At 39.2% G+C, this 25,597-nt stretch overlaps 2 protein-coding genes across 4 annotated transcripts in view; one reads left to right on the top strand and one right to left on the bottom strand.

The window, feature by feature from the left end:
* The window catches only part of ctnna1 (catenin alpha 1), a 56,166-nt gene that overhangs the window by 13,811 nt on the left and 16,758 nt on the right, over nucleotides 1-25,597 (bottom strand). For all 3 annotated transcript variants that reach the window (XM_089020858.1, XM_089020875.1, XM_089020866.1), the window contains 9 exons: nucleotides 13,226-13,306; nucleotides 12,596-12,748; nucleotides 10,950-11,042; nucleotides 9,540-9,696; nucleotides 9,185-9,385; nucleotides 7,839-7,990; nucleotides 6,294-6,404; nucleotides 5,689-5,870; nucleotides 422-527 (listed from right to left, as the gene is read on the bottom strand). In XM_089020858.1, the coding sequence (XP_088876984.1) occupies nucleotides 422-527; nucleotides 5,689-5,870; nucleotides 6,294-6,404; nucleotides 7,839-7,990; nucleotides 9,185-9,385; nucleotides 9,540-9,696; nucleotides 10,950-11,042; nucleotides 12,596-12,748; nucleotides 13,226-13,306 (1,236 nt within the window). The remainder of the gene's footprint in view (nucleotides 1-421; nucleotides 528-5,688; nucleotides 5,871-6,293; nucleotides 6,405-7,838; nucleotides 7,991-9,184; nucleotides 9,386-9,539; nucleotides 9,697-10,949; nucleotides 11,043-12,595; nucleotides 12,749-13,225; nucleotides 13,307-25,597) is intronic.
* On the top strand, nucleotides 15,552-22,219 carry lrrtm2 (leucine rich repeat transmembrane neuronal 2). Its single transcript, XM_089020846.1, has 2 exons — nucleotides 15,552-16,121; nucleotides 16,819-22,219. The coding sequence occupies exons 1-2, from the start codon at nucleotides 16,118-16,120 to the stop codon at nucleotides 18,450-18,452; spliced, it is 1,638 nt and encodes a 545-aa protein (XP_088876972.1). The 5' UTR covers nucleotides 15,552-16,117; the 3' UTR covers nucleotides 18,453-22,219.

Below are 25,597 nucleotides of genomic sequence, written 5' to 3'. Positions count from 1 at the left end.
AGTAAGAAACCTCAGACTGTCTTCTTTCCTCAGGAAAAAAAAAAAGTTAATTGCTAAATTATATGGGTTTGGAGTTTTATGAGCTTGAAATGAGGATGGCTGTACAAAATACACTGCAGTACAGACATATTGGTTTATATAGCCCCTTAACAACAGCTGAAGCTGGAACAAAGTGGTAAAATGGAAAAAGAGGGAAACGCTACCCCTTGTGGAAGGTAAAAACATTGACAGATATCTGGCCAACGCGTTATCTGAAACCGAGCATGAAAAAACAAAAAAAAAAAAAAAAAACGAACTAATTTGGGAATGGTGCTCTACATCATATTTTCAAATACCGAATAAATCCGTAAATGGCAGTGAATGAGTTAAATACAGCTATGTCACTCAGCAGGCGAGCTACATAACGTCAAGTGTAACTTACATTATCGGCAATGGTGCGACCCAACTTGTCCATTCTTGATCCTGCCTCTGCAATTTTCTTGGCAGCACTGATGACGTCCGATGTATTCTTAAGTGGTCCTTTCCCTCTGGGGCGGGGGGAGAGAAAATATTAAAAATGAGTTGGCAATTTCTGTTCATTTTTATTAGCAGTCACATGCAAGTTATTTTAGAGCAATGGAAAGGCAAACGTTTTGGCTCAGGGGCGACATTGTTTTTTTAAATTTGACAAGTGAGCCATGACAGCACAAAAACGGCTTTTAAGTTCAGTATCCAACGTCTGACGGGCCAGATTAAAAAGACCAACGGACCGGATAAGGCCTGCAGGCCATAGTTTGTGCATCCCTGTTTTAAAGGATAGATTTGTCGTGAGAAAAAAAATATGTTTAGAAACTATTAACGCACATCACATGCATACTACAGGTCATAGTCAATGTCAAATATTCAACAGGTGTCTGTCGTTCGATCCTTCTAAAGGGGACAGCCCTCAAAGGGAAACTGGTAACAAGAAAGTAGGCAGTGAGAAAGTTAAGTTGACACCCTATTCAAAAGAATGCAAACAGATCCGAGCCTCATCTGTGCATGCAGCCAACCAGTATATGAACACTCGTAAAATTCAGCAATGGATCTCTTAATCATATCAGACGAGCACAACAACTTCTGAAAACTATTTTTTTGTTCAAACTGAAATGTACAAAATGTGCATATGCTACTGTTGCAAGTTTCAAGTTCCACCTCGTGTGTCAATTCTTAAATTGAATCTGAAAGCAGACTTAATTATTAAACTGAATCTGAAAGCAGGAGAGCATGAAATCAGCCGGCAAGACCACGTCATTTAAAAAAGAACAGACATTGGCAATTTCCATTTGTCACCTTTTTATAGAAGGCATAATTAATATTGACATCAGAGAATTGTTAAAAAGCATACCAGTTTATACATTTGGTAAAGCAAAAACAATGAAGAAACTTCCACAGACCTAAAAATAAGAACATAAATATACCAGTGGGAATATTTTCATATCACTTCCATTTTTGACCCTAGATAGGACAACCGAGCACTGTGAATAAATCCAGCGCAACACTTTGCTATTGCTGCCCAGGAGCCCTTCTCCATTTGGCACGGCACAAATTGAAGTCAACACAACTTAAAAAAAATACAAAATAAATGATAAAACAAATGTAAAAGGTCACCTCGAGGACAGATGAATGTGTGGACCACATTCATTTTTCTCTTTACCCTACGATGCCCCCGCTGTAAGGCAGTGCCAAATTGTGACCTGCTCTATTTGTCAATGTGACCTTTGATATAGAAGTCCAAATTTGCCTGAATTCATCAGTTTGTCTTTCCCAATGTAAGGTTGTAGTTGAGGGGGAAGGGTGGGATTTCCAAGCAAGGATGCGTCCTTGGCGTAGCATGGTGCCAGGGACAAGTTGCGTCTGTCAGGGCTCCCTTTCCCCAATTGATTATGAAGCAATGGTTAGATTAGATTTACCTTTATTAGTCTCGCAGCGGTGAAATTTACATATCACAGCAGCAAAGTTATGAAAGGGAGAGAAAAGAAAATAAAGTAAAAAAACAAAATAAAGGAGCTGCTGGAAAGGCAGCCACTCTCGTGGCGCCATCTTGAAGTCAAAACAAAAAAAAACGAAATAACAAATACTATAACACGAGACAGAGTCATTCATTCTTCAGCCCTTGCTGTACCCTCTTTCTGACATGAAGCATTTATTGATGCAAGAGGAGATGATCACCAGTGAATCAGGGACGTCATGGTAGAATGTGCACGTCTATTACAAGCTAAATGTTGAAAGCAAACACGAAGCTGGGAGGGATCAAGAGCTGGTCGAAGCATCCAAAGTGTCGATGTTAATGTATCCTGCAATTCACACTAGTACTGCCAACTACGTATTATAAATGGCATGTATTCATGTACTGTACTACATATGACTCAATTTTCTGGCCACATGCACAGCTCCAAATATGCATTTTTGGGATACATTTGTCAGTCAGAAAAACAAAACAAACAAAAACTCAAATCTTTTCCTTTCGGCTTTTCCCTTCACGGGATCACCACAGCAATGAATGTTTGTCTTAGCCAAGCTTTTACGTCGGATGCCCTTCCTAACACACCCCTCTGTATTTATCCGGGCTTGGGACCGGCACAACAAAACATATGTCCCTTTGTGGCTACTGAACAAGCAACATTACACACATGTGGGTGTGTGCGCTATTATTGTTTTGATCTCACGTTAAGTAATGTCACGAGATAAGATTTCCACATTCGCGAGACGAAATCAGCCGTCACCTAGTAAAAAAGCAGACAGTTGCCAAATTGTGTAACGTTAAAACAAGTATTGCGAAAATTTATCAAAGAGGATGCAGCTAAAGTTGGATGTTTTTTTTTTTGCGATAATAAGTAACAAGCCGGTAACTTTCTGCGACCTTGTGGATACAACGGTAGATAAAATATCTGTTCTTGCCGGATTAGATTGACAAGGTCAGCCTTCACTGCGTGGAAAGCAGACATAAAGCAGAGTAAAAAGAGGAGAATTTATAAACTCAAAGACTGAACCATGGGATGAAATAAGAACTGTTTTCTAAACAAATCTTGTATGCCTGAATTATTGATATTTTTACAGCAATTTTTGATAATACCAGTAAACCTAATATCAATGTATATTATTGTTTGTGACTCTTTCAGAATTTGAAATCTGTGACTCTAAATGTATAATGGGACTTGTGCTTTTATGATCAAGTACATGGGGCTCGAACTGTAAAATTATTACTGATATACAGTAAAGTCTCGTTATATCGATATCGGATATATCGATAGTCCCGGTTATATCGATACTATTTCTATGCACGCACGGAGAAAATTACATGCAAACAGGGTCGGATATATCGATAGTCCCGGTTATATCGATATTTTTTCAGACTCCCTTGAATATCGATATAACGAGACTTTACTGTATTATAAAATATTGTCCACATGGCAAAAAACCTGCTTGAACAATGAGAAACAAACTATTGTTTTCCACATCAGTTCTGCCCCCAGGAAACTTTGATCTGACCAGGGATACGAAAAGTAACTGCTAAAACGTGTTTGCCTAAACTTTGGCATTTTTACTGTTTTTTGTTTCTGGTCATTCAATATTTAACTCAACTGGAGGATTTTCCACCACAAGTGGGCAAGTTATTTTATAAAAAGCCCCTCTGACAAGAGATTTTTATGGTCAGTCGGAGGAGTGAAGACCAGCGATCTCGACACAGCTGCAGGTAACAAGTTGTCAGCCACATAGGACCAAGTCACAGTCTCCTACCTAAAACTTTACATCAGGTGCCCCCCCCCAATATATTGAATATCTCCAAGCCACAAATGCTTTATTCATAAGGTCCAATGGATAGCCACGAGCAATGCAGGAAGTCAACAAGAATCACTCTCACTCTGCAGATCTGTCTTGAGAGGTCGAGATCAATTACTCCACAGAGCATTAACCTTGGCAGGGCATTGTGCCTGCTGAAGGTTGAAGGGGCAATAATATGGGCGAAGGTGGAATTAGCTAGCTATTGACCTTCTACTTGCTACTATACAGTGCGGGCAAGAGGGAAGAATATAAACATATATATTCACCCACATAATCCTCTGTGCCCCCTCTTACCATCTGCCATATGATTCCATTTCATCTGTGTTATCAAACTATGTTTTGGATTGGATTAGCCTTTATTAGTTTCACAGTGGAGAAATTTACATTTCACAGCAGCAGTTATGAAAGTTTTGCCAAGCACAGATGAGTTTATGTTTCATTTGCATTTGAATACATAAATTGTCACTGTTCAATAGAAGCCAAGTATCTTAACATATTTGGACTTTGTAGAATAAAGTGAATGTCCATATTGTCTTTCATGTTCTGTCAACTCTGCGTATGGTTGGCAGAGATCTCCTTTGTCACAATGCATACCTGCCAACTTAAACCAGAATAGCCTAGTAACAGTGACGTGCGGTGAGGTTCATGGCTGATGAGGCACTGACGTCATCAGGCAGATTTACAAACATATGAACTCTACAGAGTAGCTTATTCACCATTTGATTGGCAGCACATAATGTGTTGTTTAAAATGTCATGTCAGCATTCTTTATATAAACTGTAGCACAGAAAAAAAGTATAAAAAACATTATCGTGTTACCTTTACTTATAAATGAAGTCCATGCGCGGCTCCTTCTGAAGAAAGGCATCTACAAGCCTTCCTTATCTTTTTTCAATTTTAAAAGTATCTCTATTTCTTTCAATTTAGATATGTAATCCTCCATTCTGAAAATAAGGCCAAGCAACACGAAAAAATGACTGGATGGTTGCACTTGCTAACTGTTTACTGTCGCTTGCTCTCACTAATTCTATTATTCTGCAGCCGAGGAGGTGCAAGAAGAATCTCTGTAATCACCAGCGCCCCCTGTCATTAGGCAGGAGAACTGTGTGCCTCACCTATGCACAGTTTTGATAAAAATAAAATAAAATAAACACTGTAGTACAGTGTTTATAATGTAAAGTGACTACATTATATACACCAGCTAAACTGTAGAAATTCAGTTCATATACTAAGTGTTTGAACACTTTAATAGCGATATGCAGAGGGACAGCAATGCGGTCTCACTGCAGAGCAAGCCAGCACAGTTAGCATAGTCATGGCGTAATCAATGTTGAGGCTCAGCCGGCTGCTGCCTCACCGCTCGTCTCTACTTAGTATTTGAACGGTAAATGTGAAAATTTAGTGATTTTGAAACAAAAGTAGTAAGAAGTAAGATGGAAAACAACTTTAAAGTACAAATCACTAAATAAATATAACTGTTTAATGTATTTTTTATTTGATATTTCCATGATGACAGGTGAGGCACGGCCTCACTTGTCTACCCTGATTGCACGTCACTGCCTAGTTATACGCTGGGGTGCAGGTTACTGCGCATGCGCTGTAAGCGGTATGCATTTTAACTTGTTAGCGTTTTTTTTTATCATTTCAAATAATGTATGGCGTACTACAACTTTTATAATGGGAATTGTGATCATTAATAAGAGCAGTTATTAGCCAAGGTTGACAGGTATGAAAGTCAAACTTGCATCATTTTCAGTTTCATTGACTGTTCGGGCAACGTCAACTGTTTGCTGGTAATTTCAGGTGGGCATCTGAAGTGTCCAACAAACAAAGCATTACTTGTTTTGGAGGAATAGAATAAGGGGATCACAAAGTCAGACTCACCTGGTAAAGTCTGTCATCTCCATCATGATCATGCACATCTGCTTGGCCAAAACAATGATGTCATTGCCGCTGTCATCCCATTTGGATACCTCGGCATCCAGCTTGCTTTTCTCCTCCTGGAAGCTGGCGACTTGTTCTGCTATCTTTGCCTTCTGTTCCTGTGGCAACTGAGCCATAATAGCCTAAAGCAGGGGAAACAATTACATTTTTGTCAACAAGTCTGGTTTTTTATAGAAGATTTTTTTTTGCCTGCTTCTGATTTCAAAACAGCTCAATACTATGCACAAACGTGTTTTGCAACCATTTCTAAGCATCAGAATAGGAAATTAGAAAATGACTCTTAAGATGGGGTAGGCAATACACATTTTCAAAAATGGATCAAAACTAACATTCTTACATTTAAATAAAACCAATTGTTCTTTATTTTGCAATTTTTCAAATGGGTACAAAAACCTGGTTGAAATACATGCACACGCAAGCATGCACGCATGCCCCAATACATATGTACATTCTCCAAAATTAACATGGCACCAAATAATGTGGCTTGTCTTTTATATTCTCCCTCGCTCTGTCTCTCTCATTATCAACAAAATCTCTACACTCACTCTTGCACTCTGGCCAGCAATCAGCTGGTCATCTTCTGTCTGCACGCTGGTCCTGCTGCGAACGTCAAAGTCTTCAGTTTCAAAGTCGGAGTCGTCCAACTCTTCTGGAGTCTGTAAAAAAAAAAAAAAGGTATGTTAAAAGCAGAAAAATAAATTGAACCTGTACACATACGATTATTTTGAATATGCAAAAAGTGAAGACAGTATTGTTAGGATAAAACACTTTGGGATGTGTGGCATAACACTGACATGGGTCTGCTTTCACTAATTTGGTATGTGGAAAATATAGATTTGAACAACACAAAAATGTTCCGCCTTAGCAATTGTGAGGAAATTTAAAGAATAGAGTAGCATAATAACAATGGGGGCAGAATCCAATTTGTAGTTCCTGAAAAAGTGGAGGATATGAAAATTTGTGTCCATTGAGTGTAGCCTATGTCGGTCGACTGAATAGCTCTACGCCTCCCATTTTTAACTACGTGGTAAGTAGTTACACCTAAAAATAAATGAAGGTCCATTGTTTTATTAAATGCAGTGATGTTCTTATGCAAGGAATATGATGCGCTCAGGTAATCTGTACTGAGTCACAGCCATCTCTCTCGAGCGAGACAATGGTGTTCTGCGGGCACAGATATTACCTGCCAAGGCCTGAGCAACAGATTAACGTAGGAGGCTCACAGCAAACGGGAGCTTGTGTAAAAAGCATTTGCTTTTTTTTTTATTGTATTTTTTTGCAGTGCCAATATTCATCTGCACTTAAATAGGTTTTGTCATGATTTGTTGATGAAATTTGTTTAATGAAAGTAATAAAATTAGATACTTTGTATCATCTTATTTAAACTAATAATAATGATTTTATTTTCAACAATACTCTCCTGACTACGAGGCCTTCAATCAATGTCTGACGAATAGTCGGTTCAGACACAACCACGTTCCCTCTAATGTTCGATTGACAGGCCAAGGTTTAGAATTCATCTGGGGTGAAATCACCTTGAGCGCCCAAGGATGGGAAAAAAAACCAAAAGGTAAAACCCCCGTTTTACGCTGTCAGTGGCTCTCATGATATTTTCTTATGTTTCTGCCAAATGGCAGACCGGTCTGCTTTACAAGTTAACCATGACCGACACTCTTGGAAGGTAAACATGTTTGGACTGATAAATGAATGAACATTATTATCATTATGATCGTTAACACACACACATATATACACACACATATATACATATATATATATATATATATATATATATATATATATATATATATATATATATATACACACAGTAAAGTCTCGTTATATCGATATTCAAGGGAGTCCGAAAAAATATCGATATAACCGGGACTATCGATATATCCAATATCGATATAACGAGAGTGTGTGTGTGTGTGTATGTATGTATATATATATATATATATATATATATATATATATATATATATATATATATATATATATATATATATATATATATATATATAGTTGTTAGATTCAAACAAAACACGTTATAAATTGTATAAGGGAGAAAAGTATTGTGTGCAACCTACCCTAATCATGAGGACAGCCTTGCGAATGTCTCGAATGCCATCATAGACAAGACGGGAAGCATCAATGAACTCGTTCTCATCAACCGGCTGCGAGGGGTTCGCACTCAAAGCCTCCACTGCAGACTCAATTTGCTCTGTGAACCGTGGCATCACTACGGGAGGGTGAGATGAAAGGTGGGGGGTTAAGAACAATATTGAGAAACATTTCTTTCAAGAACCACAGTGACTTTAGGCTAGTTCAACCAAATTGTAACAATACACAAATCTGAATTATTTGTTCCACCAAGAAAACGTCCAAAATGGTTCATGAATACATTTTAGCTGAAGGGGAATTTATTATTACACTTTGCACTGAAAATACATGTATCTGTACTGTAAAATTTCCTCTCAAATACCAAATATTTCACTCATCAATCCTTTGTTCTCAGTAAACTGCATGCAAAATAAGTGGAAGGCACCTGTTCGTTAAATAACATCGAAAAATGGCCGATATGAGTAGCCGTAATAATCCAACTCTTTTTTTTTTTTTGGCTGAGGTTTTGTTTTATTTTACAGAACACATAACAGAGATTTAGAGAGAGATACAGTGTTAGAGAGAGAGCCAGAGAGAGAGCTAGAAAGACAGAGCGAGATACAGAGCGAGAGAGACAGAGTGAGACAGAGAGAGAGAGACAGAGAGAGACAGAGACACAGAGCGAGATAGAGACAGAGAGATAGAGAGAAAGAGAAACAGAGAGAAAGAGAGAGAGGAAGAGAGGGAGAGCAATGGCTGAATGGATACATAGATATACCGTACATAGGTTGGGTAGATAGATATAAAAAGAGAGACAGAGAGACATTCGGTTTTTCTCCGCTGTAAAGTTAAATAATGGGCAAAGTATTGGAATATTTTACATTTTTGCAGACGTAGTTACTCTGTTGCTCACATTACGGGACCAAAAAATATGAATCATAACTAATTTATTCATTACAATTTTCCCCTATTAACAAACAGATAAATCTGTTATCTGAATTTTATTTAGCAAATGATTGGAGTCGGCCTAAGGAGAAAAAAAAAAATCGACATCAGGTGGGCTGCAGTTTATGTTGTTTCCATTGACTAACGTCTCCCACAGGAGGTTGCCACGTTGTGATTTTCCGACTGGTATTTGTTTGGCTGTTTACTGTGCTCATTACATGACTTGCATGCAGTCTATGTATGAAATAACTATTAAGATGAAAACCAACCAATTTCAGATCATTTTAGCATGATTAGGATGTCTTTTTAAAACTCCCCGAAGTCTCTTTACACTGGTACAAACATATCTGTTGCTCTATTCATTTTCATCGTTTCATACAAATTGCACCTGTATCAGTCAGGAGCTTTGTGGCCTCCAAAACCTTCTCTGTGTAGATTCCAGGTTCGTAGTTGTCCATTTCAGAAGTGACCACATGGACAACGCGGGCAGCACGGCCTCGAATTGCTCCAGCTGTGCGATCCAAACCATCCACGTCTTTCTCTTGCAGAGCGATAACACATTTATTCACGTCCTCAAGGATGTGGTTCTCTGGGTGGGGGGGGGGGGGGGGGTTAAAAAAACAGTTATAGTAAGTACAATTCCATACACTATAAGATGCATAATATATTTTTGTGTTGTGGGTCTTATAAATCAGCACAGTATGCAGCATATATTTTAGTGTTGGTAGTGTTTTATGTATTACCGGAGACACAAAGGAAGTCATCGATGGATGTTATGTCGTCAACAGCATCAGTGAGGACTCTGACCTGCTTCTCCCATTGTTCTTTGAACAAATCCATATTGTCTTGTGCCACCTTACTGTTGGGCTTTGCAGCTAAGGCCAAAGCCGCATTAATAACCTGGAATCGCCCAATTAAAAAAACATGTTGCCATCATTAGGTTACTGTAATAAATCCAGTAATTAGACCATTAATAACACCTTAACCTATAACTATAATGTTGAAACTGTATTTCAACAATGGCATATTTCAGGAAATGAGCAGGTTGAACCAAATTGCAATCCCTGTGCAACTTGTATTATTACATTACAGTGATACCACGGCTTCCGAACACTTTAGCTCACGAACTTTTCGCTCTACGAACATTAAATTCGCAAATATAATCTTGGCATACAAACTAGTTTTCGCCGGACGAACCAAACCACACAGCGCCACGGTGGCTGGCGGACTAGTTGTCAGTGGGCGAACACCAAACCACACGGTCAAACAGCGCCACGGTGGATGGCGGATTAGTTTTCGTCACCACCTTTCTTTGAGTGCAGACCTGGTTATCGAGTGGAGTACTTTTGCTATTATGGGACCGAAAAAGACCCCTCCACAGGCTAGTGTTAAGCCTAAATGGACACAAAAGAAAATTACGGTCGAGGGAAGAAGGAGATCATCGAAAAACAAGAACGGGGTAAGCGTTTGTGTGACTTAGCGTCCCAGTACCAGTACGCTAAGTCGACCATCGCTACGTGTGGCTAAGGGTGTTTCTGTGTTGTCTAAGCAACGGTCTCAGGCAATAGAAGAGGTTGACAAACTTCTGTTGATTTGGATTAACGAAAAGCAGCTAGCAGGGGACAGTATGAGTGAGGGTATTATCGCCGAGAAAGCACGGCAACTTCACTCGGATATTAAGTGGCAACTACATCAATGACCATCACAAAAGTAAATAAAACAACTTTATTATACAGTACAGTTTAAAATACAATACAATAGCACATTTATTATAGATCAAATAACGTATTTTGTGTTTTGAGGCTTATTTAGTAGAAAAGTATGTTTAATGGGGACACGGGAACGAATTAGTTTCATTTTTAATGGTTTCTTATGGGAAATAAATGTTTTGCCTTACACACAGGTTCTGGGAGCCAATTAAGTTTGTAAACAGAAGTATAACTGTATTTGCATTTTGAAGAGGAAATACAATTATTTGGTAGCCAAACACAAATACAACCAAAGCCTTCAATGTGTACTTGTCTGTGTATACAACTACAATATTCAAATACAAGTACTGTATTTCTTTACACGGTATACCAAGTTTCTATATTTCACAACGACAGAAATCAAAAGTGAATTTGATGCAAATGGGTATGAAACAGCAGCAGTACCTGAGGGCAAAGGGTTTCCAGTTGAGATGCTGCCATCCGGACCAGTTTCACTCCCTCCTCGTTGTTGGAGATGGAGCAGGCCAAATTGGCCACCTTATCAGAAGAACGAGAAAAACATGGCACACGCCAGAAAATAATTGAGAAACCTCAGATTTTTCTTGAAGACTTTGAAGCATACATGACAACTTCTAAATTCTCTTTTTACATCTTCCCAAGGAACATTGGGCTTCTCGAAAACAAAACCAAAAAAAGTTGGCAACAATTAATGAGAAGAACTGCACCAAATGTCCAGTCAAAAATGTGCTGCAGGGTAAGCTATTACAATTGATGACTATTCAACAGCAGGAGAATGTGTTGTCATTCGTCTGTTTCTTATCTCTGAGATGTTGATATATTCACCAGATAAATGTAATGTCCAATCTCAAAAGCATAGTTCTGACAAATGTGGATCTGTTTAGATGGCATCCAAAGATGAATGTGGGTCAAGTCATAACATCATACCGTTTTCAAACAAATGTGTATAAACTAATGGACCATTTGCCTTGAGGGGCACCAACCCTTCTGCTCATATCACGAGAACAGAATGGAGCAAGGTAAATACTGATTTTGTCAAAGGCCAATTTTAAGAGCGCAGATTTTAGGATTTTCAACAACATTATCCATCTATGTTGCATGTGGACAAAGTAGTGGTGCCGCACTAATGATAAAATGTTACAAAATTGTCACTGAAATGCAGTGAATGTAAAAATTAGACAATTTTAAATTGTCCTCGGTCAACTTGTAAGAATAGAAAACCGTAGGTTTTGAAACTGGAAGCACTGCATATTGTATTTAAAATAGTATGAGCTCACCTACATTAAGTTATCCCAAGTATTTTACTCTTCAAGTAGCTATAAAATAAGTTACAGGGTAAGCCTGTCAATGTCCCGAGGTTCTGTGAAGTGTCCTTGGCAATTTAAAAGGTCTCCTCCCTGACGTGCAATTCACTGGCCGTGTGTTTGGCAAAAGCTTACGCTACTCTATTCTCACTAGACCAGCCAATACAGCGGACTTGTGGTCAACCGCCCATGGGTAGATGTCCCATTTCAAATGTCAACATTTGATGCTTGAACACGGGCATTCAAGGAATTGAGTGAAAGTGCACTAATGAGGTCAGCTAGTCGTGCCTCTGGCTTGTTGCTTCCCCAAAATCATCAGTTGGTGGTTTCTCAACTGCTCTCATGTCCTTAATAAGTAAACATCCCAATAATTAGCATGGGAAGATTTTGAGGTTATGAGTGCGGCAATCAACAAATTGATGAGCATCGTCCAAGAGAAAAAAGAAAAAAAATTCCGCCGGAATATGGCCGCAGGAAGGTAAAATCAGTATATAGGTAAGTAAATAATCCATCCATCCATTTTCCATACCGCTTATTCCTCAGCAGGGTTGCGGGGGGTTAGGTAAATAATTTACTCCACAATTGATGCAGAGAATAACTAAGTGAACACAAGAAAAAAAAAAAGAGACTGACAAATGGACCTAGAGGAAGACGATTAATTCTCGTCGGTTGAGAAAATTAAAATAAGTCAATTTAGGAAGAAAAAAAAGATTAGTCTTTAGGTTAAATTGGGCTTTGACAAAGTATAGAGTCAACATTGTGCATTACCTCGATTAGCTTGTTGGCATGCTCACGGAACACCTGGGCATATTCCTTCACTTCTTTCTCGTTGCCGTTCTTTGCAGCTTCAATCAGGACCAGTAGGGGTACGTTGGTTTCCAAAAATGAGTCAGACACGTGGTCCATTACAGCTTTACGCAGCTATGGAGTTGAAAAATAGAAGAAAAGGGCAGTGTTTTAAGCATAGTATCGTATTTTCCGGATGGAGGACACTCATTTGCTGTGGCGACCCCTTGAAAGGAAAAGCTGAAAGGAAAAGAAGAACATCGTATTTTCCGGTGTATAAGGCACACCCAAAAGCCTTCATTTTATTGAAAGTTGACCCTGCTCCTTATACGCCAGTGTGCCTTATATGTAAAGTAATATAGAGCCAGAACGGGCCTCGGATCCAACGTCGGCAGCCACTGACTCCAATTGCCCCTCTACCGTAGCACCTGATATTTGGAAAAAGTATATATGGAACCTTATATATGGAAAAAGTTTGAAAATACACCATTCAATGTGGATGTGCCTTATACTCTGGTGCACCTTATACAACGGAAATTATGGTACATGAATGGCAATAGGGTAGAAAAGAATACAGTTCAAAAACAATAAGATTGAATTAAAAAAATAAACCTGTCTACGGAGGTCTCTGGTTTTCTTTGTCATCCTGTCGATGGCTGTGTTCAGAGCATCACTGCGGTCCTTTCTGCCAGCCTGTAAAAAAATAAAATAAAATAAAATATTAAAAAAAGAGCATCACGGACTGCATGGTAATGATTGTTTTCTGACGCAATCCCCAATCCAGAACAAGAACCACAAATTCATTTTAAACTGTACGCGACTGAACATCGCGCACAAACCACTCAAATATAGATCCAGGAAATGAGCACCAAGTGAGAGTGGCACATATTATGGCATATTCAGACTAGTTGACTAAATAAAAACATACAATGTGTGATGACAAGTCGTTGCTGTCTTTGACTTGAGAAGACAATATTCTAAACATGAACTCACTGAACGAAATTAGCTAATTTTCATTATTCATTTCAAAGTTCTCTGTATTTGCAGCTTTGTTAATTTAGAGAGAAGCAACATTTTCCAGACCACATTTACAAAATGGAAGAGCAGGGAATTATTTGACTGGAAATGAAGACTAGCTGTTGTCCTCACTTAAACTTTCTTCACATTAGTGGTGAATCTGTCAACCAGTCAGTGCTGGAAGATCATTCTCAGTTCTATTGGTGGTATAATCGATTCTAGATGATCAGCTTCATTCAAGCCAATTTCTGTAGTTTAAATTTAATTGATTAATTCTTAAAGCCAACAATTACACATGAAAGTCAACAATTCTACAATTACCTTCTGGTGGCATGATAAAATATTTTTAGATTAGCAATTTTCAGAGGATTTTTTTTTTTTTTTTTTTTTTAATAATTAAATTCTGGGTGGCCTGGTATTCGATTGGCTGGCAACTGGTTCAAAAACATTGACGAAAAAGGTTTCTTCAGCTGCCATATGTACTTCTTTGAAGGTGTTGGAATTTTCGCTTCTCATCTGAGAAGCTTCGTCAGTAAATTAAAATTTTGCTGGTTGCTCGGGCCCTAGATGTATCCCTAATGTCTAGTGGTGGTGGACCACTGCTTTGATCGGTTCCTGCCCTAAGGTTGGGGGGAGCAGAGGACTATTCCCTGAGGCTACACTGATTGCTTCTTATGTCCTGACTGATTATGGTCTATGACTGGCCCTGATTAGCCCAGGACTAAGCCTACGTGGTAACGATCTAAGAAGCGAAACGTCCGACACCTTCAAAGAAGTACGGATGACGGCTAAAGAAACCTTTTCATCGATGGACCACTCCTGTACGATTGAGAGCTTACACAGACGTATTGGTTCAAAGACAGTTGGGATAGCACCACCGCACCCCAAGTGAGGACAAAGCGGTTTGGAAAACGAATGGATGACAACATTTCATGCCAATTCAATGTTATATAATTAATAAACTCATGTTTAATGAATCTGTACGATATTCTTGATCAACTTTAATGAACTATGACAGTAGAGCTTCCAATATTGTAATTGTTCTGCTTTGCTATTAGATGCCGACCAGTCCAAGGTGTTCCTGTTTAGCTCCAAGTCAGGTGAGGGATATTCCAGATCAGCCCAACCTAATGAGACAAGTAGTACAAATACTGTAGTAGTAGGCTGGATTACTGTTCCTCATTTTGACTACATGTAAAAAACATTTAGTTCATCCCTGATCTTGAACTGTCACTAATCTAGTTAATGGTTAGTACTGTATGCAGAGCATTTTAACTATTGAATGGATTAATTCGGAACGTTATGGTATGTCATGCAAAATATTGTGACGTTTAAACAGGGTCAAAATAACTATTTGCTAAATAACAAATAGCAGTTTAATGATAGAATCCCACTTTGTTGCCTGTAAAACTGTAATGAGTTTTAAAAATACTCAAGTATTGCATTACTTTTGCAATACACCATGCAGGGGTTTAAAATGACTATAGTTTTGTCAGGATATGTAAATGATCTTTACATAGCTTCATACGCAGTTAATACTGCTGCAATGCACTACTTACGAAATATAATGTGACTGGTTATGCTATTTTCAACAGACCACAGACCTGTACATCATGACCAATAAAGCAGATCTTCAATTAACAAGTATGATTAATTTCAATACCAGGCCACCGCAGCAACGTTAAAAAAATATCAATATTCTGATCATGACAAGCCAGGGGGAAGAAGTGGGGGCGGAAGAGACGACTGGAAGCACACAAGCAGTGATATGAGGCAGGGAGCAAGTGACTGAACAGAGAGAGAGAGCAAGCGGACGAGCGAGAGGGTTGTGTGAGTGGGAGAGAAAAAGAGAGAGAGAAAGAGTAGTGATGGTCGACGCCAGGCTGCCACCACTCTGTAGCAGTGAGTGGCTGCAACAAAAAGCACGGAATAACATCCCTGCTTGGCTTTTTTTCCCTTTCTCTTCTTGTGTCTCAGCAAGCAGATGAGGCCTCTGCGGAGGCAATGTTAGGACTTGGCTGGCGTCAGAAGCTGATTCTTTTGAGAGCATCAACAAGTTAAGGGTGATGGACTAAAAAGGAGACAGGCTTGATCTTGAAGTAACAGGCTGATTTGTCATCATTGCAGTGGAAAGGAAGTAAAAAAGAAAAAAGGGAGGAGAAGAATCTGCATCAGATTTGCGGGGACTGCAATTGCTCAACTTGAAAAGATCAGCTCTACTTCTGAGAGATTGCCGGATGAAGACTACAATATAAACCATTATTGGATTTTATGGGACGGTTAAGAAAAACCGGAATAAATATCCTGGGACATGGAAATGTCTATTTTCTCTCTGCGTGGGCTCAGTCTTGTTTCACTTCAAAAGCGATTGGTTCATTTTATGCTTTACCAAAAAGGTTCTCTCCATTTGGATTTTTTTCCCATGTGGTCACCCAAAAAGTCTGCGGAAAAGGACAGTTGAATTAGGACTCAGATGTGCACACAAGGATGGGTAAGTTTGCCTCTTTTTATACGAAAGGGGTGGAATGTGGATAGGGAATGAATGAGGGAGCTTGAGAAGCAAAAAAATGAAATGTGGCAGAATTTAAGTCTTTCCTTCTCCACCGATCGACAGGCAATCAGACAGACTGGCGGAGAGAGAAAGAGACATGCGCGCACACATGCACACACTTATTAATGTATTGTCTAAACAACCGTATGAATCCAACTGCACCCCAGGATGTGCTCCTTTCATGAAGGCAATGTTAACAGTTAATCATGACGGGGGCTGGTGCATTGTATATTAAAATGATTTGAACCAAAGAAGTTAATTGAATGGCGTTTTACACAGGTTGTATTAATCGCCACTCTTATATGGTTTTGATAGATAATTCTGATTGAAATGATTACAGTTGGAAAATGTAATTGAGTTGTCAAACATCACAATCTTCTTAAAGAAAATCTTGGGTGGACCCGAAACATATAACGTGTATATAAATCAACATGCATAAAAGCTTTAACAAACCCACATCAGGCAAATCCAAATTATTATTGGTGTAAAACATAAGCAACACAAAAAGTGAAACTGTATTTGGGATTATAATAGAAGCAAATCCAGTAAAATTGCTCAATTGTAATTAGCCTGGATGAGCTTCTCCTTTTCCACCCACATCCCCATGCTCATTTTTTTCATCTCCAACTGCACTCAGGTTTTCATTCAAGGTGGCCATTGGTGGGACCTGCACCAGCGGCTCTTTGTCTGTATATGATCAGCATGCTCCTTGTGTGCCTGCTGCCTTCTGCATCATGCACAACCTGCCCGCAAAAATGCCGCTGTGAGGACCTGCAGTTCTACTGCGACACCCAGGGACTACAGGCACCCCCAGATGGCGTGGACAAGGGGGCCCTTGGGCTTTCGCTACGGCACAACAGCATCACTGAACTCAGCCCTGATCAATTCTACGGCTTCAGTCAGCTCACCTGGTTACACTTGGACCACAACCAGATAACTTCGGTTCAGGAAGATGCCTTCCAAGGGCTCTACAAGCTGAAGGACCTCAATCTGAGCTCAAATCGCATCACCAAGTTGCCCAATACAACCTTCATCCACCTCATTAATCTGCAGATTCTGGACATGTCCTTCAATCAGATGACCGCTCTGGAACCAGAACTGTTTCATGGATTAAGGAAGCTCCAGATTCTGCACCTACGTTCAAATTCACTTCGTACCACACCTGTTAGGGCATTCTGGGACTGCCGCAGCCTGGAATATCTTGGTCTGAGCAGCAATCGCCTCCGGAGTCTTGCACGTAATGGTTTTGCTGGGCTCATTAAACTCAAAGAGCTCCACTTGGAGCACAATCAGTTGACCAAAATCAACTTGGCCCATTTCCCACGCCTCGTGGGTCTCCAATTTCTGTATCTGCAGTGGAATAAGATCAACAATATAACATGCGGCATGGAATGGAGCTGGACCACTTTAGAGAAGCTGGACCTCACAGGAAATGAAATCCGTGTTTTGACACCTGATGTCTTTCAAACGCTGCCAAATCTCAAGATTTTGCTGTTGGACAACAACAAATTAAGCAGCCTGGATGCCCAAGTCATGGATATGTGGCAGTCTCTACGTACTATTGGATTGTCTAGCAACCTTTGGGAATGTACCAAAAGGATTTGTTCTCTAGCCACGTGGCTAAGCACCTTCAAGGGAAGGTGGGAACACTCCATTCTCTGCCATAGCCCTGAATATGCCCAAGGTGAGGAAATACTTGATGCCGTGTATGGATTCCAACTTTGCCATAATTTTTCAGCACCGGTTGTTCAGAGCACGAGCACAACCACAGACGCAACCACGGCTGCAGAAATGACGAGCTTCTTTTTTGGAATAATGCAGCCAACCCCTACACAGGACTATCCAGGGGATAACTGGAGCTGCCCCACATTTTCAACCACAACACAAACACCGATCATTTCTCAACCAACTACCACTGCGTTGGAAGAGGCGCCTGTAACAGACGACTTCTCCGCCATGGACAACACCATTATGACTCATCGGGTTATCATGGGGGCTATGGCTCTTTTGTTTTCATTCTTTTTCATCATTTTTGTTGTATATATTTCACGGAAGTGCTGCCCCCCCACCCTGCGCCGGATACGCCACTGTTCCGCTATTCAGAACCGCCGACAGACGAGAACCCAGCAGCGGCAGCCTATGGCAGATCTAGCTACACAGGTGCCCTATAATGAATATGAGCCCAGCCACGAGGAAGGAGCACTTGTGATCATTAATGGCTATGGGCAGTGTAAGTGTCAGCAACTGCCTTACAAAGAGTGTGAAGTATGAACTCTAATTTATTTCAAGGACATATGGTTTGCCATTTGATGATACAGGGTTTGCTTTTTGGATTGGTTTTTCAGTTCATGTTTAAAAAAAACACCTTAAAAAAACGAAGAAAAAAAAAATGAATTTCTACTTTCCAGGATTTGAGAAATGATCATTGCTCCAGTGACGGTGTTAGGGTGGTGTAGAGATAGGCATACATTTATTTTTCTATGAATGGAAGTTATTCGTACAAGGCAGGGGCAATCATTTTGAAGAGAAGCGTGTCAACTGTGAGATGTCTCCACGCTATGTCAATCAATATTCCTCAGTAAGTAAAAGCATTGCCTCCTGCCTTCATAGTTATTTGAAATCACTCCTTATCTACACCACGGGCACTGCAAACAAAGCAACCAACACAGACGGAACTATAAATTGTCTAAATTGAATTGTTCTGAGACATTTGCATTCACAAATCACCATTCCTGCTAGCAGTCAATTCGACACAACGAATGAGCCAATCGTCTGTGTAAGCTCTCAGTCGTACAGGAGTGGTCCATCGATGAGAAGGTTTCTTCAGCAGTCATCTGTACAAATGTGAAGGTTACGTCGCTGACGAAGCCTCTTGGATAGGAGGCGAAACGTCCGAAACCTTCACATTTGTACAGATGACGGCTGAAGAAACCTTCTCATCGAATGAGCCAATCCCATTTCTAATTGTTTCATGTCTGTTGCAACACTGATAGAAACCTCGGATTGAAAACAAAGACTTATGCCTTCGATAATACAATAGCTTCATTTTATTTGAACATACCGTACAGAATTTGCACACACATTCTAAGAAATAATACTTCAACCTTCCTGTTGAACAGGTAGCTTTATAAGCAAGGAAACAGCATTGAATGGCGTACGTAACAGACAGCGGATTGTTTCTTGGTTGGACAGATGGGATCAAACATTTCGTGTCAAAGGCCCTATAGAGCTAAGACACTAATAATAACCGACAGGCCCAAGATTAAACCAATTACGGCAGGGCAAAAGAATCAAATATTCTGTCCTCAGCACCAGTGAGTCGGCATTTTACCTGTTCATACTAAAATACAGGTCTTATTGAAATTAATCAGAACGTTTATTTTTCATAGTCGTGACTCAGAAAGACGGATATCAGATGTGTATATGATGAGTAAGCGAGTGTGACAGGCCAACCTAAACTTTGTATAATGCCACAAAGACAAATGGAGATCGAGTGATAAGCAAACAGCAAGTCTGGGTCAGGAGACATTTGTATGCAGGAGGGAGAGGATGTGCATTAGCATTAGACTAAAGCTGCTGCCGCAGCTCCGCACTTCTTTGTGCTCAGGTTGGTGATGGGGGGCAGGGTGAAGAAGAGAACCACAGAGGATATGATGCTAAGGATGAAAGGAGCAACTAATGTGGATTTTTTTGATATTTTGAAATATGTGGAATAAACACTGATTGACAGTACATTTCGTTTATTCTGAAAACTCCACAATGTACTGCAACACTTTCACAGACCAAATTTTGAACTTGAAGAAACTGGTTATTAGACCAACATTGGAACATTCCAAAACATCTTAACAAAGCCAAGTTACTCATCAAGGTGGCTTGAAACATTCTTCCTGTGTGCCAGGATATGTTTTTATACATCTTAAATAGTTACATTTAAAAGCAAAGGAAAACATCATTACCAATTTTTTTTTATTTCCTTAAGTTTCCCATTGCTATTATAACAACCTGCTTATCCATCTTGCATGTTTGAAAGTGCGCCCAACACACAGAGACATTTTGATTTATGATAGAGCAAAAGCAAGGATTAAATGGCATTCCAATAAAGTAATCATATCACTTTTCAAATCAATGGGTGTGATGGAAAAGCCACAGCATTTGTAGAAATATGCATCCCTCTGCACTTTGGCTCTTTGTAAAATGTTTTGGTTTCCTCGTCATCCTCTAGTTCCCTATAACCCCCTGAAAAAAAATAAAAGGAAAAAACAAGGAAACAGAATCCCTCCCTCTCTTGCCCAGCGTTTTTGTGTAAAATGAATGCTTTGCATATTTTGTATTGTAAATGTATGATTTCATATCTGTATAGTGCATACAATGTGCCATCATGATAAAAAAAATATATCGTCAAACGTTACAGTATATTTTTAAATAAAATGGTTCAATTAACAGTGTACTCCATTAATGTTCAAAATGTACTTAAGTTCATTACATTGTGGACACCGGATGTGCGAGCTTGCTAAAGACCAAACAAAAATGATTGGAAAAGATTTTAGTTCCAATATTAAACTGCATAAATCTGTAATATATGGGTCCAGGGTGGTTGAGTGATGTGCGTGTGTGTGATTTTAACTAATTTACCAGATTTGTTCAGCTTTTTAATATAAGCAGACATAAAAACTCTCCATTCAAGTCTTTTTTTGAACATGTTCCTAACACTCACATCTATTGAAGTATGTCCGCTTGTTTGAATATTGCGCTATGGCCTTACCTGGTCGATCACGCATGAAATTAGTTTACACAAAAACGCTAGTCACATATTTGACATTCAATGATTAATCTGCCTTTTGTTTACATACGTGCCCCCTTTGTGGCTTCGGTTCTCTCTAAAATGTTGAAATCTCTGATATATGATGTTGCCATGAGAATGCGAGTGGAAGTGGTTTGTGTTATTAATGTTTGTGCCTCAACATGGCTGTGCTCGTGAAAGCAAAACAACAAACTCAAATGCGTGTTCGTTCAATTATGTTCACTAACATAAGGCAATTTTTCCCTCTATTTTGAAGAGGAATTGTCATGCCAATTTGAAAATCCGGGAAATCCAAAGCACTTTCAACACAGATTATAGAAACGGTAATTGTCACTGTTGAATTGATTATTAAATGCAAGATTATTTTGTTTGGCAATTAACAGAAAAATGCACGATCAGAAGCCTCATAATGCAACAAAACAATGACAAAGGACTCACATAACACAACAAAGGATTTCATCGGGGCAAAGGGGCAAGGTCTTAAGAGAGGCCAGCCAATTGCTGGACCATAACCAAAGGATGCATGCATTTTGCCTCCTGGCGATGGGACTGAAGGGTGAAACTCCCCAAAAAAGGCAAGAATTGAAAGCGGCTGCAGGAAAGGCCTGGAAATACATTCGGAATCCTGAAGAATCCAATAGTCTGGTAGAGTCAATGGGGTGCAGGTTTGATGCAGTCATTGCAAGGATTAACCCTAAATCTATTGCTTTATGCCAACTTGAGAAGTAGCCTAAACAAAAGGTACTCTGTGATGGATTGTTTCATGATGATGATGATGATAATAATAATAATAATAATTTTCATTTATAAGTGCCTTTCAAAACTTTCAAGGACACTTTACAGACACGTAATTTTTTTGTGCGGGTGAGCAGCGGCAGCCATTCGCGCCAGCGTTCACTCTACCAGGAATGAATACACGCACAGTAAATGTCTGAAGGACCACGACGAAGCTTTGAGGCCGTGATTTTAATTTGTAAATGAATAATTTTACTTAAGTCTTGAATGTCTCCAACCTCACATGCACACACAAGAACACAAACAGGGGTGACACGCCCCTAAGTGTAGGTGTGCACATTGGTAGCTGAAAATATGTAACATCAATTTCAAATTCACAATAGCTGCATACTCAGCTCAAATCTCATTACAGCTAAGAAAGCCGATGGATAAGTAAGTAAAATGTAGTGGGTCTGCACATTATTCATGAAATACTTGTAGTAAAGTTTTAAAGCCTGGGTGAAGAGGGACTTTTCAAAGGTGTTCACTTTTCTTTTTCAAAACTTCGTGTTGATGTCAAAATTGGAAGGAAAACACATAAATAACACGACGGTGAATTGTTATGTATTGCACCAAGAATAGTATTTGATACTAGTTGACACAAATTTCCAGTAGACAAATCAGCCCATTTCCAACAGAGCTTGGGCGCCATCTTGTGCATTTTCTGGGACGCTACATTGGAGTCCTGACGGCTCGAATTGATACGGGAGGACTTCTTTAATCGATTGCAAACATTTATGCTTTCCTCTTCAGAACTATTTGAATCATATTCATAACTGGATGAGTAACAAGACAGCATCTTTTCCGAATCTGAAGCCGTTGTTTTGATTGTAGAGCAAGGCAAGACGTCCTGGCGTGACGTCACGAACAAAGGGGCGGGACCTTCTGAAACTCGCAATTTCCGGGGTCATTTTGAAGTAGTTTTGCGACACTAACTCATTTTTATTGGTGTTTTGCATTTGACTAAAAATATCAGCCTGCATGTTTTGGATATTTTAGATGCTATAAAATGTTTTTCTGTTGTAAGTTAGAAAACAAAAAAAAAATGTTGTCGGTTGTCCTTTAACTGTCAATTCATATTTCAACAATGTATAAAATGATAAAATACCTCACCTCTATCAAGCAGAATATTGAACAAAATCATCAAAGTCAGCTTTATTGTCAAATATGCCAGTGTGCATGACATACAGCACAGATGAAATTACTGTACTGTTGTCTCGGACCCCGCGTGAAAGGCACTTATGACTTTGACAAACATAATAAACACAAAAACGCCAATTTGTTTAATACAAAATAATCCACACCCTTTTGATAAGAAATTGGTTTTTACATTTTTTTTAAATCACTGTGGCTGTTTGAAAAAGTGTGGAGTGATTTGTTATTGACCAAGAATGGATTATTGTCATGTTATTTTTCTATGAAATCATTCAAAACGTGAAACGTATCAGTTGGACTGTAGGGTAGTATAGTGCACAGTTAGACGTTCCTGAGGAATGACGCGCAACAATGTCATCCAATTACATAAGGTATTATATTATTGGGACGTTGCCACTGGCAAGGATAGTGGTTCAACTAACTGGCAGCAGGAATGCCATGCTTCTCTCATTGTACAGTGACTTTCTCCTCTGGAGGGCAGAGAAGCGACAGCTAAGCAGCGGTTACCGTTCACCTCCTGGTCAGATGGACATATTGATTGAAGCAGAGTCTAAAGAAGAATTCAGCTTTTAATTTTTAGCTCAAGATTCTGTTAACTAATATGTGGAATGTTGGATATTTCATTCAAAGCAGGAAGCTTCAAACGATGTTCGTTCCAAATGTGTGGTGGGTCTTTTTTTTTCTTTGGTGATGTTAATATTTTCAAGAAAAAAAGTTTGTGACACTTTTGGAATGACATCTTGGCAAATTGTCAGATATAAATACATTAACAAACACCGAATGGCGATGGAACAACTGATCATTCAACTCATTCACTGCCAGACATGCAAAAACGTGTCCAGTCCAGTCCAGTGCCAGGGTTTTTGTCATTGTCACTAGAATTCCAGGACCCACAGAATATTGAGATTTAGGACTACATAAACATTCAATGCAGCGTAAGAAACCTTAGGCTCTCTTCATTCACCGGGAAAAAAAAGAGTTAATCCCTATGTTATATGAGACAGGAGTTATCTGAGGTTGAAATGAGGGCAGCTTTCCAAAATACAATGCAATACATACATATTGGTCTATATAACGCTTTAACAGCGGCTGAAGCTGGAACAAAGCGCTAACATGTAAAAAAAAGGGAAGTGCTGCCCCCCTGTTGAAGGAAAAAAAAAACATTGCCAGAGGTCTGGCCAGCGCTTTATTGGCACCCAAGCAAGAAAAAGACTTAACCCGAACTAATTCGGGAATGCCGCCCTACGCCATATTTTCAAATCCCGAATAAATTAGTGAATGGCAGTGAATGAGTTAAACAGATGGAGGCGGATACAAAATGTGTTGTAATTCCTCTACCATGCACCTGGTTGGGATGGAAATACCCTCAAATTAAAGCTAGTTTTTGCACTTCATGGATATCTTTATTATTTCATTTCAAACCCATTGTGTTATGCACGGTTGAAATACTGAAAATGTGTCTGTGTCCAAATAGTTATGGCCCTGATTATATTAGTCGGTTGTGGCAGAGGATAAAGTTTATATGACTTTTATTGTCCGTCTCCATGTGTCCCTGAACACAGCTTGTCATTTTAAATGTGCTACGATGGCATCGTTTTGCATGCTGGTTTGCGCCTGCCCTTCAGAGACATCAATGCAATATAATATAAAATCAGGTCTGATAAATCAAAGCACTAGCTTACACAATTTAACAAAGCACACCTACTTTTATATTAGAGCGTGAGGAAATTTTAACAATTGAGAATATATGAATGAATTCATGATAAAATATAGTCTGTTTTAACTCAAGTATAAAGTGAGTCCGCTTAAACTACGGATTATGTTGATTCATAGGACAGGGAATGAAAAGGTGAAGCCTTGGAATAATACCTGCTTGAACCTTTGGCAAAAATACATTCAACTTAACATTTGCTCTTTGAAGAATGGATATGTACAATAACCAGAATGAATTTTACACATTTATCTTTATAAAACTGCTGCATTTCAGCAAAATTCATGTGAATAGTAGCTCTCTGGGGGTCATGCCACAGCATTTCGATCAGGTTGGAGTTTGAGCGTTAGGATTTGATATATAAAATGGTTGCAATGGGCAAATCCACTCAATTAAATATTAGATAGAATCATGAATTCTAAAAATATCTGAGCGATAGCCTTGATAGATTACTAAATTCATCAAGGCATGCTTCAAATTTACCAGAAGATAGGTGATGTTTCAGGACAAGGAACAGAGGTAGATCAATATCTTGAATGGCTTGGACAAAGGAAAATTCACCCGATAGAGCTATATTCTTTGAACCTGTTGGTACATGGGTTAGCTAATGGTATAAAAGCTAATATTTGGAATATTTGGAGATCAAATGCTTCGCTTTGAACATTTATTAGCTTGTAGTAGACGTGCACGTTCCACCATGACGTCCTTGATCCACTGCTGAATGGGAAGCTTTGATCGTCTCCTCGTTCATCTAGAATTCTTGTGAACTTCTCCTTTCACTCATGGCATAGTGATTATGTTATATAAACATTTAAAATGTATGGACTAAATTCATGGAACAAACTAAATTACTAAAACCACATATCCTGTTGTGTGATGGTAATTATAGAACTCAACTTCACAAGCCACTCACATTACCGCAGCTTGACAAAAAATTGAACATGCTGGTAGATTATACTTTTCACATAGGTCTTG

The sequence above is a fragment of the Hippocampus bargibanti genome, linkage group LG02 (genome assembly GCF_051943395.1).
Source record: "Hippocampus bargibanti isolate YZ-2025 linkage group LG02, ASM5194339v1, whole genome shotgun sequence".
NCBI classification, from domain to species: Eukaryota; Metazoa; Chordata; class Actinopteri; order Syngnathiformes; family Syngnathidae; genus Hippocampus; species Hippocampus bargibanti.
This window is presented reverse-complemented; position numbering and strand designations above follow the sequence as displayed.